The 20,172-nt window shown below is 36.1% G+C and overlaps 1 protein-coding gene across 2 annotated transcripts in view; it reads right to left on the bottom strand.

Annotated features, from left to right (window-relative positions):
* EPB41L5 (erythrocyte membrane protein band 4.1 like 5) overlaps window positions 1-20,172 on the bottom strand; it is a 132,249-nt gene that overhangs the window by 2,988 nt on the left and 109,089 nt on the right. For both annotated transcript variants that reach the window (XM_033112243.1, XM_033112244.1), the window contains exons 19-24: window positions 17,208-17,336; window positions 14,340-14,404; window positions 12,709-12,799; window positions 10,886-10,960; window positions 5,005-5,046; window positions 4,501-4,628 (exon numbers count right to left, since the gene is read on the bottom strand). In XM_033112243.1, coding sequence (XP_032968134.1) covers window positions 4,501-4,628; window positions 5,005-5,046; window positions 10,886-10,960; window positions 12,709-12,799; window positions 14,340-14,404; window positions 17,208-17,336 — 530 coding nt within the window. The remainder of the gene's footprint in view (window positions 1-4,500; window positions 4,629-5,004; window positions 5,047-10,885; window positions 10,961-12,708; window positions 12,800-14,339; window positions 14,405-17,207; window positions 17,337-20,172) is intronic.

The following is a 20,172-nucleotide window of genomic DNA, read 5'->3' as shown; positions in this document are numbered from 1 at the left end:
GGGCTGCGCCCCCTGCAACTAGCAACGGCAACTGGACCTGGAGCTGAGCTGCGCCCTCCACAACTAAGACTGAAAGGACAACAACTTGAAGCTGAACAGCACCCTCCACAACTAAGATTGAAAGGACAACAACTTGACTTGGAAAAAAGTCCTGGAAGTACACACTGTTCCCCAATAAAGTCTTGTTCCCCTTCCCCAATAAAATCTTAAAAAAAAAAAAAAGTTAACTTAGACACTTAAAAAAATCTATAGTACAAAGGACATATAGTTGACCCCTGAACAACCAGGGGTTAGGGATGCTGACCCCTGCGCAGTTGAAAAATCTGCGTGTAACTTTTGACTCCCCCAAAACTTAACTACGGCCCCTCGGTATCCACAGGGGATTGGTTCCAGGACCCCGTGGATACCAAAATCTGCTTCTAAGTGATACGTTTCTATAATGACTTCCTACTGTAGATTACGAAAGTTTAACATTCTTACATTACACCCCACTCACCAGCCCACAATCCTTCCTTCTTACTTTTGCAACACAGTTATATGAACAATTTTGATCAGTGTTTGTTGTAATTTATGTAAATATTTTTACAACTGAGTATACATTTTTTTTGTTCTACATTTGTTTTCTCTGGACTGAATAACTGCCTCATTTTTTGTTGTGAACTGCTTGTCCAGTTTTCTATATTTATTTCTAATTTATCCCTAACCTTGCAGATAGAACCATGGATCTCAGTACATTCAGACATGTCATGTAATTAAAAAAAAAAAAAAATTGGGGTTGGCCTTGTGTTTGTTTTTTTCTTGGCAAAATCCTTCCTGGAATTCTATATCCTCCTCTTCAAATCTATACGGGATGCTTTCTAGACCCACTGGGTGGCTGCCACCTTGGAAGTTCCCTTCACCTTCTTCCTGGTAAATTCTGTACCTCTCTGTTTCCTGGGACCCATGTCTTCTTCTTTCTTGGATAATCACCTTGTTTTGATGGGACACATACTCTAATAAATAGTTTCCTGAAGAAGACCACATGAGAAGCACATACTTTAGAGAAACTCTATGTCTATTTATTCTAATCTCACATTTCATCATAGTTTGGATGTAAAAATCTAGGTGAAAAATTATTTTCTCCCAGAATTCTGAAGGTACTGCTCCATTATCTTCTAGCTTTCAGTAAAGTCTGCTATCATTTTGATTTCCAGGCCTCTGTTTGTACTCTTTTTCCCCCCTCTCTTTGAAGACTAACATCCTCTCAACTTTGATACTCTTGAAATTTCATGATGTTCCTTGGTGTTGTCTATTTTCATTCTCTATGCTGGGTACTCAGTAGGTCTGTTTAATCTAAAAACACAAGTACTTCTGGGAAATCTCAATTCCTTTCTTAGACAATTTTCTCACTTTCATTTACTTTGTTCTTCTTTCTGGATCTCCGTTGATTCATATATTGGACTTCCTAGACCAACCCTCCAATTTTCTTTTCTCTCCCAGTTTTCATCTTTTTGTTTTACTTTTTGGGAGATTTCCTCAATTTTTATCTTCCACGCATTCTTTGGGTTTTATTTTCAACATGGCTAATAATTTCTTAGAATACTTTGTTTTCTATTCCTTTTCTTTATAATTTCCTATAATTGTTGCAAAGAAGCAGTATATTCTCCCTCATGATACTATCATTTTGTAAAGTTTTTGATACTCATGTTGCCTTATTTCGTTTCTTTTTCAGTTGACCTGTTTTGGTGGTTCTTCAAACAACATCTGATAACCTTTGGCTCTCTTCATATGTAAGGGGAAAGCAATGGAATGCTGTTTGGAAACTGTACATATGGGCAACACTGATAAACTAGTGGGCTTCTAGGTAGAGTTATTATTAGGCAGATTTCCTGGCAATTTCATCAGGAGATCCACAAACTTTATCTTGTGGGCCTTTTCTTTTTGGTTGGCCAGTTTCTCTCTAGAATAGTCCTCTTAATTTCTCACCTGAGACATTTATCCTTGGTCAACGACATTCTGGAAGCTGAGGAAAAAAAGAAGGTTGGATGTCTCACCTTTCAGTCTGTGGACTTTGAGTTAACTATCCTGTTTTCCATTCTGGGCCTTACTCTAAATAGAAACTCCCAAATCCAGAGCCTCTCTGGCCTAGCTCCTCCAAAGGGAAACCTCTAGAATCATGCCAGCCTGGGTAGGTTCGGGAGGGGGAATGTTTCAACGGGTATAAATACTTTCAACCAGTCCTCATTTTCAGTCCCCCCTTGTATCCCTATCTTCACAAATATCTTTTTGTGATTTGTTTAAAAACAATTTTTGCCTCTACCCAAAGCCACAAAGATGTCCATTTATATTTTCTTCTAAAAACTTGATTATTGAGATTTGCAATCCACCTAGAATGGATTTTTGTGTATGGTATGAGATTGGGTTAAGATTTCTTCCCAAATTTGAAAACATTTATTTGTAAAGATACATGTATATATACCCTTATGTACATTGTAGCATACATTGTAGCATTATTCACAATAGCCAAGACATGGAAACAACCTAAGTGTCTTTCAACAGATGATTGGATAAAGAAGATGTAGTACATATCTAGAAAGGAATACTACTTAGTTATAAAAAAGACGAAATATCGCCAACATAGATGGATCTTGAGAGTATCACGCTAAGTGAAATAAATCAGACAGAAAAGGACAAGCACCAGATGATTTCATTCATACGAGGGATATAAAACAGAAAACAACGAACGAATAAACAAAACAAACAAACTCATAGATACACGCAACATAATGGTGGCTACCAGGGAGGAGTGGGGACGGGGGTGGACGAAGAGGATAAAGGGGGTCAAATATATGGTGGCAAGAACTGACTCTGGGTGGTGAGCATACAATGGAGTATACAGACGTTGTATTATAAAGTTGACCTCAAACTTCGTAACATTATTAACCAATGTTACCCCAATACATTTAATTAAAAGAAGTTGTGTTTTCCCACATGGATATTAAACTTGTCCAGCTGATTTACTGAAAGATCATTCTTTGCCCATAGCACCAAACCATCCCTTTTTCACAAGTCAGGTAACTGACTATGTGTGGACTTGTTTCTGGATATTCAGTTCCACTGATTTGCCTGTCATTTTTTTTTTTTTTTTTGAGTTACAATTGACTTATTAGTTTCAGGTATACTACTTGTCATTTTTTATCTCTTTTATTTCTTTATGACTACTTTGCTTTGGGAAGGAGTGGAGATAAGCGTTTCTTTCATCTGTAAGTTTTAATTTGGAGGTCCTTAAGAACTCACATTTTATTGTGTAAACTCAATGACAAAGCATTATCACCTGGTCTGCTGCATGTAACCTCTCTTTTTACAGTGGCAATTACTAGGCATGTAAATATTTAGATAAATAACCTATTAAATTTATATGAAGTGCTATCTGACAACTGCACGTGAGTTCCGCAAGGCAGGTCCCATATCTGTCTTGTTCAGATGGCTCTGAACCTGGCATCTTCAGTGCCAGGTACATAATAGACATTCAGTGTGTGCTGAGTGAATAATTATATTACTTTAAAGACTGTGGAGCTAAAAGAATAATTTTAAAGTGAAACTATAAATTTTTCTGAAGTTAATCATCTCCAATACTTTTCCCTCCCTAATTAGGAAAGCATTTACTTCAATTGACCCACATTTCCAATATCAGGAGGACATGAGAAATACCAGACATAATCAGAAAAAAGTCTCAGGTAAGAATGAAGGCAATTATAAATCCTGAAGAACTACATGCTAAACAAAAGCTCTTTTGAGTCCAATTTCTGTTTGTGGCAAGCACAATGTTGAAAAGAGTATGCAACAGATATTAGTAAAGGCTATCATCTCAGAGCCACACTTTGGGAATCTCCTACTTCACCCCTCGCTGTACTTCATCACGTTACTGATGGACAACATAATAGTAAAGCATGAAAGAGAAAGACAAATCAACTTAAAATCAAATATAAATGCTAAAGGATAAGTTTGTAACACCCTTATCTAACAAAGACTTTATTAAAAAAACCACAATGATTTTGTAGAAAATTGCTAAAAGAAAAAAACACTATTCTAAATAATCAGAGAAAATTTATCCAACTTCAATTAAGTTCAATTAAAGAATTGACATTATTGCTTTAAATACACATAAACACACACACATACACACATACATGCACAAAGGAGGCCAATAAAAATGCATACACATTTTAAGAAATGAAAATTCTTTTATAATTTTATTATAAAATTATATTATATTATATTATATTATATTATAATTGTAATACTCAATGTATACTGATAACAAAAGAGGAAGACAAGTCACGTTTGACTTCTCCAATTACAAGAGGAGCTCAAAGTGGTACCATCAGCATAATTTCAATACAGTTTTTTCCTTTCTGAAAATGTGTATACATTTTTTTGGTGCCCTCTGTACATATAGCTCCCCACCTTCCCCTCACTAACAGATGCCTAAGAACTGTAATTGAGAAATAATTTCCTCACCTGGTCACAGCATCCACCAAGAACGGCGCTGGAGGAGAGATCAGCGAGGTTATGTCTCTACTCCCATGTCCCTCCTTCTCCACCAAGGATGGTCCATTTCCTGCGAGTCCATGAGAAAGTACACCACTCTGGAGGAGACAGATGACATCTGTGAGCAGAAGTGACAATACCTGCCCCACGGTCAGCACTACAGCTCTAAGTCATCTTCTTTAATGATTATGGTAACAAGGACGTTATTTTGATGATCATGGTTGTTTTGGTTTGTTTGTTTTTAACCATCCTTCTCCTCAGATTTTTTTCTATTTGTCAGCATCCATAAGCACTTACAAACAGAAAAGTTAAACCACTAGTTTGAAGCCATTATTAAGTCAGAGCTTTGATAATGACCCCATGTTTTTAAGGAAAAACAAGAGCCTGGCAATTCTTTAGGCCTCACTATGAAAGGGTAACCAACAGAAAAATTGCAAATATTAACATATACATAAAATAATAATATTAACTTACTGGCACAATCCACCGGGGTGTGATCATGGATGTTGAAGATACCTAAAATAAATTTTACATATGTGTTTATTTTTAGGAAACACTGACTTATTTTCACAATTCTACCCATAATGCTTTCTTCTACTACAAAATGCACTGGGCAGGGAGCCAATTCTTAACAGTCCTCTTGAGCTGACGTAGACTTCTGCACCTAAGAGCCTTTGCTACAACACAGATGCCATATCACATCACTCAAAAAACTGTCATAATTTTCAGCATCTTTTTAATCTAAAAATTTACTTCTCCAAGAATGCTGCTACTACTTTCAGTTCATTTAAGAGGACTTCCCCTCCCCGCTACCCCTTCCTTCCCCCCCGCCCAGGATCAGTTTAACATTTGATTTTCTGAAATTTCAGTTCATTACAAATAATCATAGCCTTTTTGGTAGCATTCTCAACAATGGGCTGTGACTAATCAAAAAGAACGGCACAAAGAAAGGACACAGAAAACAAACATCTGTTTCTATATAGGTCATTCTCTAATTATCATGCATGTGTGTAGAAAACAGAAATTAAAACTCCCATATTGCTCCTGCCTCATAGGGCCTTTGCTACATTCATTTTAATGTTTAATTTTGTAGATCTTACTTTTATGTGTAGAATTATAATCTAATGAATTCACCTATTTTATAAAAACTCAGACTAGCCCTGGCACTGGTAGCCTTAGATTCTGATAAGAAAAAAGTATTATAAATCCAGGTCTTAAGTAAGTTTGGTAACCACCAGAAGAATAAAAATATAAAGCATGGCTTTCCCACCAATATTAAGAAAATGCACTTTTATCACAGGAAATAAAAGAGAGAGAGAGAAAAGGAATATATGGTGAGAGTAAACAAAAAATGGTTTGGCAGAAATAAGTGTATAATAACCATACTTACAGTAAATATAAATGGATTAAACTCAGAGGATAGAGATTCTCAAATAAGATTTTAAAAACAAGATCCAGCAAAATGTTGTTCACAAAAGGCCCACTTAAAACCAACAGCTATAGAAAGGTTGAAAATAAAAAGACAGAAAATTATATCCTAGGCCATACAAACTTAAAAGAAAGCTAGGATGTCAATTTTATGTCAATCAAAAGGGAAATTAAGAGAGAATACAGGGCAAAGAAAGACACTTTGAAATGCTGAAAGGAACTCAAGAAATAAAATTACCATCAATATATATGCACCATACAGCATATCTTCAAAATATGCAAAAGAACAAATGATAGATCTCACAGCATGTGAGAAATGGATTAATCAATAATTGTAGACAGATGTTAACTACATGCTAGAAATTGAATATTCAAGAGAATCAGCAGATTGACAAATGAAAGAATTCAACAAGTTTGCTAGATACAAAATCACCTTACGAATTCAATAGCAAAAAATTAAATACCATTCACAATATTAACAAAACTATAAAGTATTTAGGATTTAACCTAACAAAGAATACAGAAGACTTATAGAAAACATTCAGTAATTTAAATGAAGATGAGAAAATAGAGATATATATCAAGTTTGTCAAAAGGAAAAGATATTTTTTAAATGCCAGTTTTCTTCAAAATAATCTATAAATTTAACATAGACGTCATTGAAGTGCAGGCAGATTTTGGGGTGAAATCTGACATACTGATGCTAAAATTTATAAGTAAAGATATACTAGATATTAGAATAGATTTCAAAGCCAGAAAAATGAAAACAACAGTGCCAGAGTCGACGGCAAAGGCTGACTTGAACACGAGCACCGTGGTGGGGGGACAGAGATGACTCACGTCCCGGGCATCGGGGACAGAGGGAATGACACACATTTCATCACGCTACTCAGAATGGCATGCAATTTAAAACTTATAAATTATCTCTGGAATTTTCCATTTAATATTTTTGGACCACAGTTGACTGTGGGTAACTGAAACTGCAGAGAAAGGGAGACTGCTGTATACGAATATCGAATTGTAATGTTATACACCTAAAATACTTATAATCTTGTATACCAATTTTTCCACAATAAAATGAAAACAACAACAAAAAGAGGGTCCAATGAAACAGAATAGAAAGATTAGTAACAAATCAATTGGGAAAAGATAGATTATTTAGTAAATAATATTGGAGAAATTGGCTCTTTATCAGGATAAATATATAGCTGGGCCATAGCAAAACCACACTTGGCATCCCCAAACTATAAAGAGAAAAAATGAAGAATGCGTGAATCAGAATAAAAGGTTTCTGTTTAATGAAGGATGCAAACCTGTTTTACTTATCCATGTCCCTAGTGACAGAGGTTGTCTCAATCTCCTTGCCACCTACCATAAATGATACCGTGATAAAAATTCCTCAGATGTATTAATACACAGATTAGGAAAAAAAATTTTATATATCTAAGACTAACATGGAATTAATATCTAAACTATACAAGAAACTTGTGAAATCAGCAAGTAAAAGGAAACCCAATAGAAAAATGAGCAGAAGATATGAATAGGTGAGTCAGTCAAAGAGGAAACCTGGATCAGCATTAAGGGAGGAGATACAACATTTAACTCACGGAAACTGAAACAATAAAATGAACACATAAAGATGGAAGACACTAGAAAGTCAGATAAAGTGCAGCTAGAGGAAGAATGCGCGAAGTGGGAAACACGTGCGTTGCTGTGGGTCTGCAAGCTGCTGGAGCCATTCAGGAAGAAATGAGCAACACCTTAGTTTAATTAAGTTTTTAACATAAGCATGCAACCCAGCAATCCTACTTGTGACTATATATCCCGAACTCCCCCCAGTTCCTTAAAAGAGATACGAATGAACATGTTTATCTACATAAATGTATGAAAGGTTGCCTGTAGAATGGGTGCCTCAGGGGAAAAGGGGAATGGAAGTGGGGGATGGAAGACCAAGGGAAATAACAAACAAAAGAACAAAAGACAAGCAGCGCACGGCCTAAGAGGATAGTTTGCCGTGGACAGACAGGTACGATCAACTTCATCTGGGCACCTGGCATTTTTAAAAAATGGATTCTAACCTATCGGTCTTAAAGATGTCTTCCTATCACAAATTTATTTTATATATTTACCAGTTCCTAAACTAATAGGAATCTTAGTGCTTTCCAGAGCTTTCTTCCTTGTTATACCAATACCGAGATAGTCCTGCTCTAACTTTTAGGTCTGCCTTTGTTCCTCTCTGTGACGGTAAACTTTGTAATTATAATATGTATACTCCTTGAGAATGGTAACTGTAACCTAGACACATATAAAAATATGATAAATATTGGAGAAATTTATTGGGGATTTTTATATCACTAATATGTTTTTGTTTCCCTACAAATTTAGAATGCTTTCTTTGTTTAAAACCAAAATTTAGAATATTACGCATTATAGATTCTGCATGTGGGCTATCTGTTCCATTACACTTACAGTTTTCTCTAAGTGTAATAGCCTTCTAATAACTTCAGCTTTTTATTTTAATTTTATTGGGGAATATTGGGGAAGAGTGTGTTTCTCCAGGATCCATCAGCTCCAAGTTATTGGAGCTCCCCCAATAAAATGCATACTTTATTTAAATACCTATAATTTTTTACAGCTTTACTGTTTTAATTGGTAAAAAAAATTGTTGAATTATTTTCAGAAAACAATAGCCCTCTTAAAGCTAGTTTAAAACATAGTGGGGGAAAAAGACCTCACTAATAGCCAAAAAAACATGAAGGGAGGCGACAGATGGCTCAGTTGGTCAGAGCGCGAGCTCTGGGCAACGGGGCTGCTGGTTCGATTCCCACATGGACCAGTGAGCTGCGCCCTCCACAACTAGAATGAAGTCAATGAGCTGCCGCTGAGTTCCCGGGTGGCCACATGGCTCAGTTGGTTGGAGCGCGTCCTCTCAACCACAAGGTTGCTTGTTGGACTCAACTCCCGCAAGGGATGCTGGGCTGCGCCCCCTGCAACTAACAATGGCAACTGGACCTGGAGCTGAGCTGCACCCTCCACAACTAAGATTGAAAGTACAACAACTCGACTTGGAAAAAGTTGCAGAAGTACACATTGTTCCTCAATAAAGTCTTGTTCCCCTTCCCCAATAAAATCTTAAAAAAAAAAAAAAAGCATGAAAGATCTGGAAATAAAAATAGGAAACTATAGAACTTATATTGGGGGCTATAAGTATATACGTTTAATAGGAGATATAGTAAGCCTTGAATGAGAAAAACATATTGTATTCTTGGCTAAGAAGACAAATTATCATAAATATATCAATTCTTTCTACAAATTAATTTATGTACTTAATGCATTTACACATAAAAATTCAAAGAATTTTGAGATGGGTGGAACTTGACAAAGTTATTCCAAAAGCATCTGAAAGAACTAACAAGCAAAAATAGCAAAAAAGCTGCATGATGATGCTGGGCTAGCCTTACCACGCATCAAAACCAATTAAAAAGCTGCTGGTGGGGCGGCCGGATGGCTCAGCTGGTTAGAGCGCGAGCTCTCAACAAGGTTGCCGGTTCAGTTCCCGCATGGGGTGGTGGGCTGCACCCCCTGCAACTAAAGATTGAAAACGGCCACTGGACTTGGAGCTGAGCTGCGCCCTCCACAACTAGATTGAAGGACAATAACTTGGAGCTGATGGATCCTGGAGAAACACACTCTTCCCCAATATTCCCCAATAAAATTAAAATAAAAAGCTGAAGTTATTAGAAGGCTATTACACTTAGAGAAAACTGTAAGTGTAATGGAACAGATAGCCCACATGCAGAATCTATAATGCGTAATATTCTAAATTTTGGTTTTAAACAAAGAAAGCATTCTAAATTTGTAGGGAAACAAAAACATATTAGTGATATAAAAAGAATTTTTTCTTCAATTTGATTTTCATCACTGTTATCACTTACCCACTAATATAAGGACTACACATACAGTAAGTGTTCTGAGTTAGGCCCAGAGATTCTTTCTCCATGCTTCGGGCCATCTTGCATTGATCTTAGAAGTTACCTCTTTTGTGTATATAAAGAATTATTATGGCTCAATATTGCCACTATCCCTTTTATTTTCTGTCTGCTCACTTTTCCAGACTTGTGACTAATTCTTATCCTTTGGTACAGTCTCTTTGTTTATTGATCTAAGCTGGTGGTTCCAAAGTGGGCTCTCAGACCCTATCTGTCTCACCTGGAACATGTTAGAAATGCAAATTCTCAGGCCCCACCTCATAACCAAATCACAAACTTTGAGGGTGGAGTGTACCAATCTTCGTTTTTATCACCTCCAGGTGATTCTGTTACACACCAAAGATTGAGAACTAATGATCTAAGCAAATATCCAGCACCGTAGAAAGTACCACTTGTATTTCTAAGCCTTTGGAAAGACATCTAGTTCCTATAGCAACTTGTCATATTACTCATAAGGCACCACATGAGTTATTTGTATACCTTTCACCCAATTAGATTGTAAGTCTCTGGGGAGAAGGTTACACAGAAGGTTAACAGTTAACACAGTATCCCTCATACTGCAATAATAATCGATACGTTCAATGCCAACCATTCCTACGCTCCCACCATTCTGTAAATTTTTTTAAAAAGTTAAATATGCCTTTATTGCCTTAACTCTTTAGAAGCTGGTTTATCCTCATGTTTCCTCTTCTTCTTACATTGTACACTGTTGAATTACAAATAGGCTTACAGTACTGACACACTGTATAGTGACACACAAATTCAAACTGGTAGAATTTTATAGTACAGAAAGTCACTGCTAAGTGGTTACTGAAATATAAACTCTTATTAAATGAAAAGTTTTATTAAGTTGTTAAAAAGGCAAAAATTGGAATCTAGCAGGAACATTTTTCAAGACAGAAATTCCTTTCCATCTTGCTGTTTTAAAGCATATTTACCTGAGGTGTGACTGTGTGGTCAATTAGATTCTCAGTCAGAGATAAAAGCAAGGCATCCAATTCGTCTGTAGCATCCTGTGGAAGACAAAATATATACAGTTGTTAAATGACCCATTAATCATCGGACTGATTTTTTCCATATCTTCTCAATTTATCATCCTTACCCAGGCCTAGCTGGTGTTAACCTTTAAACAAACAGGGACATTCAGGAATCACTTTTGCTTGGAGGAGAACCTAGACTACAATCAGAACTTGAAAAAGCTAGGTGTTACGTGAATTTGCAAATAGCTCTTCCTTTTGGTGAGACAAAACTTGGGTAGGGTAAAGACTGTTCTGGCTCTTAGACTAGAAGGGAGAGGTAGAAATTTCAGCCCAGGGAACAGCTGAGTACAGGAGATGACTGAATTTCAAATGCTTCTTATCCAGACGTACAGGTGCTTCACTGTTTGCAAAAGAGGACAATATGAACTTCCCCCCATAGATGTTAATTAATACTTTTTGTTTAATTAGTATTTCAAGCACTTTATGGAAGATGCAGTTCTGTACTGCAGAGTTACAGCGTGTGTGTGTATACGTGTCCATGCATGTGTGTGTGCATGTCTGTGGAAGTAGAAAGAATTTTAAAAGTATAGAAGATAAAATTCTAATCTAGAAATAAGAGAAATAAGTATCTAATGTGTAATACATAATGAAAAAGCCCTTCATTAACACAATTCTATTTCTATCTATCTGCCTCCAGGCCATGGTGAATCGCCTATTCATGTTTCAACTTAATTTTAATATTCAACTTAATTTTAATATTCAACTTAATTTTAATCACATGTGAAAAAAACTGTTCTCTTTCTTATCTCCCTCCGCCTATCCTACCACCATCCTCCTTGTGACCTGGGTGAGTGCCCCAAAACAGCTTGTGCATATTTCTATCACAATGCATTACAATAAAAATCTCTCTCCCAGTGGACTATAAGCAGTTTGAAAGAAGAGACCATGTTTAAATCATTTTTAAATTTCCACAACCTAGCATATGTAGTATATCTTTGAACTAAATGTCCTTCTCTATTCCAAAAACGTATCAGATCCCACTAAACAATTTTCAGTGATCAAAGATGTCAATACATCTTTTTAGAATTTTAATTAACAGAAATTTGATACTGATTGCTTTTCTAACCCAAATGTCTGAAAAAACTATAACCTAAATATTGACTATACACTGTCTTTGGGCAGTGGGAATACATATAATTTCTAATTTTTTCTTTTTATGAAATCTTTGGTAAATTTCTACAACAAATGTGCTTATACATAAAAGAGCACAATGGTAAATGTTCATTTCCATTGAAAATTTTTCATTTAACTCGCAAATTAAAACATTCACCAGGCAATGAACTGGGTTTCTATGATTTCTGAACTGGTGAGGGTGTGACAAGTAGAGACAGGAAAGGCAGGAGCTGTGATGGGCTGGTTATACTGCAGCACAGTGACAGGATTGAAATATTTATTTCAATCAATAAATATTTAGTGCCTACTATGTGCCATGTACTGTTCGAGACACTAGGGAAGCATAGTCAGCATCCAAAACACAAAAACACAAAGACCAGTCAAAACCAAAAATATCAACAAACAACAGAAAACCCTGAGACGAAACCCTGAGATACTCTTGTGAGGCATCTCACAAGATGTGAGGACTCTTCCCTAGCGAATTCAGGCTCAACGCTTTTCTCACAGTTTAAGTTCTGGTGTCAATCAGAAATCACCAGATGTCTGTGGTTGTACTACAGGATTCAACTCAGTGTGTTTTTTGGAGAAAACTTAAAAAGTATTGTTACCTTTAGAAAAGAACCATTTTCTGCAGGTGTGATGTGCTTTGGAGCAAGAGAACCTTCAGGGAGTGGCACATTATTCTCATTTAATACAGCACTGGGAAGAAAATATAAATTCACATCATGGAGGACCTACCTGTACAGGCATAGCATTTTAAAAGTATAGAAGATAAAATTCTAATCTAGAAATAAGAGAAATAAGTATCTAATGTGTAATACATAATGAAAAAGCCCTTCATTAATACAATTCTACTAGGCAGCATTTTCAAAGAAAGGACTTGGGGAAGAAGGATAACAAATTCATGTAGGGGAAGAAGAAATGACAATTTGTGAGGAGCATGAGAGCCGTCAGTATCTTTGTGAAACCCTTCCCCACCCCACCACATAAGAGTTTTCAAATTCAGGTCAGATTCATTCACAGATGTATCAAAATGGTGGACTACTTTGCTTCCCTCCTAAATCTCACTGAAGTGACAGAAAAAATTTATCTTGAAAAGACAGACACACAAAAAATACAGGTCAACAGATTGATTTTTTAAGGCTGTTATCAAATATATGAATGGGAAAGCTCAGCGGAACAGGATTTATACAGAATACCTGAGATATGGGAGAATAGTCAGGAAACCATAAGGAGAAGCCACCATTTAAATACACAGGCTGGAGAGCTCTGCTGCAGCAAGCAGCAGCATCAGCTAGATTGCTTCATATATTCCAACGGGACGAGCCAGGTCAGAGGATGCCAGAGACTCTACGACCTGTGGGCTTGGCAGCAATGACTGGAGGGTGGGGGTTCAGGGGGTGTGTAACCCCAGATAAGGATAAGGAGAACAGGTGCAGTCTTACAGATGGCTTCAACCAGGGTGGAAAGGGGCACAATCTACAGCCAAATCTAGAGCTGTAATTCCAGCTTTACCCTGATCACCAATTAGGACATTTGTTGAGTACTAACTGTAAAGCTCTATATTCAAAGCTTCATATGCTTAAGTGCTTGCTACGTTGATTACAGTATCTGGAGCTGAATTTGATAAATCAGAAAACTCTTTACTGAATAAGTTTTCAATAATGGGAAAAGAAACAGCATTCTTTCATTCAACAATGTTTAGCAGCAACTAAGCACAGAACACTGGATATACAGTGAGGGACAAAACTAACTGGCACAGAGCAGGGGATAAAAGCCTAGTAAGACAGATAAATGGCATAATAATCATTAAAGAAAAGAGAGACAGTGGAGGCTTGGAAAGAAAAGCAAGGAAATTAGCTTGAATACGACAGCCCATAGTAAGAAAGTTTTATAAGACTGGGGGCTTGAAGTTAACTACCATACCTTAGAGAAATAATATACGTTCCTTACCAGGTAACTTATGAGATTGAAAATACCTTTAAAAGTTGTTTTTGTGCTGCAGTTTGAATCAGTTGAAGAAGAATGAGAATTTAGAGAGACAAATTAGGAGTATCTTCAAATAATCTAAAGCTAGGTACTAAGCAGCCATGTAATAGACAGAAGAGTGAATTCAAGCTGTCTTTCACATAGAAATCTTGAAATCATGTGGTGATAGACTGGGGAAGAGGAAAAGGCCCAAGATCAAAAAGTTAAGAGAAAAAGAACATCATTGCATTCTGTCTCCCCAAAAGTGTACCTGTTTGTGGCAGCAGCCTGAACACTGGCGTTTTTATGACTTAATAAGCCATCTTCTTTTGTAACCTAAGAAAATTAAATCATAAACATTAACTCTTTGTTGAGGATATTAAGGTAACAAGAAACTTATATTTCTTTCCTGTGAAAATAGAAATATCAGTTTACTTCAGTTCCAAAAGGGGTAATCATACTTTATCTATGGAAATATCAGTATTGTACCTAGTGTAATCCTATCCCATAGCCACAGTTATAATCCATGCTTCCACTTCAATATATTAGTATATAAATTCACATGCTTTACTAGACAGCTCTCAATTATTTAAGACATCGTGGTGTGTTAGTCAATATACACAGAATCCCAAAAGAGTTATGCCAGAATTTTTCCAATTTACATGAAAGAAGAAGAAACAGATGTTAAGCTGTATATTTGGCTTCTTATTTTCCCTGAATGCAAGGGATATTTTAGGAGAGAATTCTGAAAAACTTTTCTGAACAAGTCAGTTCTTTTCCTCAACTTCAGTGTGGTATCATTTACATATAGTAAAATGCACACATCTGTAATGTACAATTCAATGAATTTTGAAAAATATATACAGGTGCACAATCAACACTACAGTGAACATGTGTAACATTTTTACTACCCTCAAAATGTTCCCTTGAGGCTTCTAATGCAATCCCATCAACACACTTACACATGGCAAACAATGACCTGTACTTAGTACAGTTTCACATAAATGAAATCATTATACCTATTCTTCTGTGTTGACCTCTTTAGAGTAGCATGCTGCGAGATTCACCCAAAGTGTCCCACTTATCACTAATTAATAATTAATTCCTTCTTATGCGCTGAGTAGCATTCCACTGGATGGATATACCGCAATTTGATTATCTGTTCACCTACTGAAGGATATTTGGGTTATTTCTAGTTTTCAGCTATTATAATAAAGCTCCCAGGAATCCCTGTACATTTTAGTAGCTGTGTGAACCTACCCATTTCTCTTGGGTCAATATCTAAGAGTAAAGCTGCTGGGTCATATGGTAAGTGCATGTTTAATACATTGCAAAACTCTTTTCTCAAGTGCTTGCTAAACATGTTTTATTCTTACCAGCAATGTGCATTGCAGGAGATTCACCACCGCCCACATAGGAATGGTCAGTTTTTAATTTTAGCTATTTAAGTAAATGTGTCTTTCACTATGAAGTATGATGTTAGCTGTAGAGTTTTCTTCATAGATACCCTTTATCAGGCTTAAGAAGTTCTACTCTATTCCTAGTTTGCTGGAGATTCTTGTCATGAAGGAGTTGAATTCTGTGAAATGCCTTTTCCATAGCACTTTGAGAACATTTTCTTTATTTTTTAATATGGTCAGCTATACTGATTTTTGAATGATAAACCGACTTTCTTCCCGACTTGGTCATGATGTACCATCTTTTTTATAAACTGCTGAGTGAGTAGGATTTGTTCATATCTTGTTATGGACTTTTGAGTCTATTTTTATTAGTCTATGGTTACTTTTCTTGTAATATCTTTTTCTAGTTTTGGTATTAGGGTAATACTATTCTCGTAAAATGAGTTGGAAAATGTCCTCTCCTCTTATTCTCTGAAAAGAGTTTGTGTAGAACTGTTACTATTTCTTCCTCAAACGTTCAGTAGATTTCAACAATGAAGGCTCTGGTCCTGGAGTTTTCTTCGTGGGAAGGCTTTTAACTATAAAATAAAATCTCTTTAATTTAGGGCTATTCATTATTTCTCTCTTCTTTAAGTCAAGGAAGATCCCAAAGTATAACTGAAATGTAAGGTACTAACAATAGCGATAACTATCACTGCTACACACGTAGTTCCAACACTGGGGATCAACACTCATCACGTGCTCAGTACATGCCAGGCACTATTCCATGTCCTTTACATTTATTGTCTTATTTTATCCTTACAACCCATCTTAAGGTACGTACTACCATTATCTTTTTATAAACATAATTGAACCGAGGCTCAGAGAAATTAACTAACTTGCCACGTCACAAGGCTAGTAGGTGGTAGATTAAAAGTAGGATGCAAACTCAAGTTATCTGATTCCAGAGCCCGTATTGCGATATTTTATACTTATTCGTATGTGTAAATATTATGTTTATATTGGGTGAAGAGGGTAGATAAAAAGCAGGAACAATATTCCGTAAGTTTTCTCAGTTCTAAGATTTGTGCTGGGGACAGGATAAGTAAAACACATCTTCTCAACAACAGGGTATTTTGAAATCCTGGTTAACATGACTTGGTGAGACAGGCTGTTTCCTGGTTTAGTATGGAGGAAAAGTTAGAAAGTTAGGGAGGACAAAGGAAAAACGGATTTTGAGAGCATAGATGTCATATATTTCATGGGGGCTTGTCCTACTATATATTTCACAATGTTACAGCCAACTCTTTCACATTGCAACTTTCACTCTTGTTAATAACATCACAATTTTGCCAAATTGGGGGTAGGTGGGTGGTAGGGAGTAGCAGATCAACTAAAAAACCCCTAAAATCATAGAGTTAATATTGACAGGAACTTGAAAATCACTGGATTTTCTGGCTGTAAAAGTGGCAAAGATTAAGTACTCACTTCTATAGGAATTTGACTTTTTAAAAATTTCTGAAACCCTAGAGCACCCTACTCTTACTTTTTGTCCTATGGTGCTCCTCTTCATCTAGCTTATAAAGTTGGGAATGCATTTCGCCATCTTAAGCATGTTTCTTCGTACTAGTTTCTGTCTGTAATCACTAGCTAGGTCACTCCTGTTTAACATTCATGTATTTTATTTCTTCCTCAGCTCTCGGCTCTAAGTTTCATGTTCTTTTCACTTACCAGGACTACTTTGATTAAAGGAAGCTTACCTTACGCACTGCTTCTACTTGAGCCTTCAAAATGTTACTCTTCAAGTCAGGAGGAACTCTCCTGGCATTCAGTCCTGGGCTCTCAATGGCATTATTAAGACATTTCTCAGTCAACTTCACCACTTCTTCCTAGATAGTAAAAATATACTGTAAGCAACTCTGATAGTTATATGGAAATAGGAAAGGGCCTGATGAAAGTTCATATGCACATAACCAGGAAATTACGTGTCTTTAGCAGTTATCTCCTATTCCAGGAATAGTCAACAACATGGATGGATCTTGAGATTATCATGCTAAGTGAAATAAATCAGACAGAAAAGGACAAGAACCATGTGACTTCACTCATATGTGGGATATAAAATGGAAAGCAACAAACAAACAACTAAAAAACCTTCATAGACACAGATAAAAGTTTAATGGTTACTAGAGGGTAAGCGGGGAGGGAGGTGATAGAAGAGGATAAAGAGGCTCAAATATATGGTGATGGAAGGAGAACTGACTCTGGGTGGTGAACACACAATGCAATATATAGATGATGTATTATAGAAATGTACACTTGAAACCTACATAATTTTACTAACCAATGTCACCCCAATAAATTTAATAAAAATTTTTAAAAAATTACACCGGTACTTTGATCTAACACTTCTATTTTCCAGGAAAATAATCAAAGATGATTAAAGATACTTATTTATAAGACTGCTATCACACCACTGATTATGACAGTGAAAATTAACAACAATCTAAATGTGTAATAGGGACTGAGGAAACAACATGATGACACACGCATGCATTTAACTACTGCTTGCAATGTATTATTGAAATAAAAAAGGTGTTTACAATTGATGAGTTTTAAAGAGCAGTGTTATTACATTTTTATTTTTTTTAAATATACATCACATTTAAATGTTTGCAAATATGTATCTTTAAAAATGTTAACTATAGTTATGTCTTAGTAGTAGGATAATGCAGGATTTATAATTTCCTGCTATTTAAAATTTGCTTTAATTTTCTACAATTACCATGTATGTGTACTATAGACAAAAATTACTGCAATACAAGTTGAGTAATAGCTTTGAAGTATTTTCACTTTATTGTCTTACAGCGCATAACTCCAAGGGCACCCAGTTACTACATTGCTGATCTATCTGCCTCATGTGGTCAAAATGTGGCAAACAGAACGCCAAAAGAATTAAAAAGACACCCTGATTCCTAAATACCCCAAATTAGAACAGATCTGAAATGACTGGGATACTGAAACCCTACTGTGGAGTAGTCCATAGCTGTCACAGCGAGCTGAGTTGGGAGCTTATTGCAGGGGGGAAAGTTGATCCAAAGTCTGCTTAAGTTCTCAACCAGTGTAATGGACAATCGCTCGTCTTCTCCCCTCCCAAGATTCACCAGGCTTCTTTTTTAGGTTCATTTTGGTCTTCTGCTAGATTTGTGTCAAAATCATTTCTAAGCATCTAAAGCTTTCAATTAACCCTCTGTCTCTGAGCCTGCATTCCCTTACTTTACAGAGATCGTATAATAATTAAAAAAAAAAAATGACAGTGTGAAAGTAAACAGACCAATATAATTGAAAAATATTGAGGGAGTCAAGAAAATGAAAGCCTTCCTGAAATTTAATCAGCTTTTAAAAGACATTTCTCAGAAAAAAACACATTAGGGAAAAATAAGACTTGTATTCAAAAGGACAGCTTTAACAATGACTACGTAAGAAAGAAGAAAAATCACTCTACTTCATACAGGTCTCTGAAGAAATTCCAGTTAGGTATTCAAGGATGAAAGAACACTACAGGTCAGCTGTTCACCTTCCTCTTTAAAACCAAACCAAAACAAGATTCATGCAACAGATCCTTGCTATCTGTTGTCTACATAGAGAGGGAAAAAAGCTGTCTCCAGATCATTATCTAAAATTCACTCTTCCATTTAGTGGGGACATCTGTCAGCTGATACAATTAATTATTTTTATCTCATTCAATTTATTTTAGTTATTTAATATAGGAATAAGAAAAAATTTTAAATTAGTCAATTAACTGAAGTTTAATTGGCTTAATTGGTATATATCCCCGACACATCCAATGCCTAAAAATCTCCAAGGGGACAGCATGGTGAAAGGTAGGAAAGATGAATTGAAGCATATGAAATTCTATTCTCTTCCTTGTTTATACAACAGAGCAGCTCCTTTCAAACAAATCCTGTAATTTCAAAAGACATTCATCGAGTTCTTCAACTAAATCATGACCCACTGAACATAACTGAGAGAAAGGATAGGCTGAATCAAAATAAAAGTTAAGACACTTCTCCCAGGAAGACATGCAAGCGGCCAACAGATACATGAAAACATGCTCAACTTCACTAGCTATTAGGGAAATGCAAATCAAAAGCACAATGAGGTATCACCTCACATATGTTAGAATGACTATCTTCAACAAGACAAATAATAACAAGTGTTGGAAAGGCTGTGGAGAAAAAGGAACCCTCATACACTGTTAGTAGAAATGTGAATTGGTACAGCCACTATGGAAAACATTAGGGAGGCTCCTCAAAAAATTAAGAACAGAATTACCATATGACCCAGCAATCCCTCTCCTGGGTATCTATGCAAAAAATCTGAAAACACATATCCGTAAAGATATATGTATTCCGATGTTCACTGCAGCCATTTTCACATGGCCAAGCCATGGAAACAACCAAAGTATCCTTCCATAGATGACTGGATAAAGAAGATGTGGTATTTATATATAATGGAATACTACTCTGCCGTAAGAAAAGATGAAGTAGCGCCATTTGAGACATGGATGGATCTTGAGATTACTATGCTAAGCAAAATAAGTCAGACAGAAAAAGTCAAGAACCACATGATTTCACTGATATGTGGGATATAAAACTGAAAGGAACAAAGGAACAAGACAACCAAACAAAGAAACAAAAACAGAGAACAGTTTAGTGGTTACTAGAG

The sequence above is a fragment of the Rhinolophus ferrumequinum genome, chromosome 8, assembly GCF_004115265.2.
Source record: "Rhinolophus ferrumequinum isolate MPI-CBG mRhiFer1 chromosome 8, mRhiFer1_v1.p, whole genome shotgun sequence".
Lineage (NCBI taxonomy): Eukaryota > Metazoa > Chordata > Mammalia > Chiroptera > Rhinolophidae > Rhinolophus > Rhinolophus ferrumequinum.
This window is presented reverse-complemented; position numbering and strand designations above follow the sequence as displayed.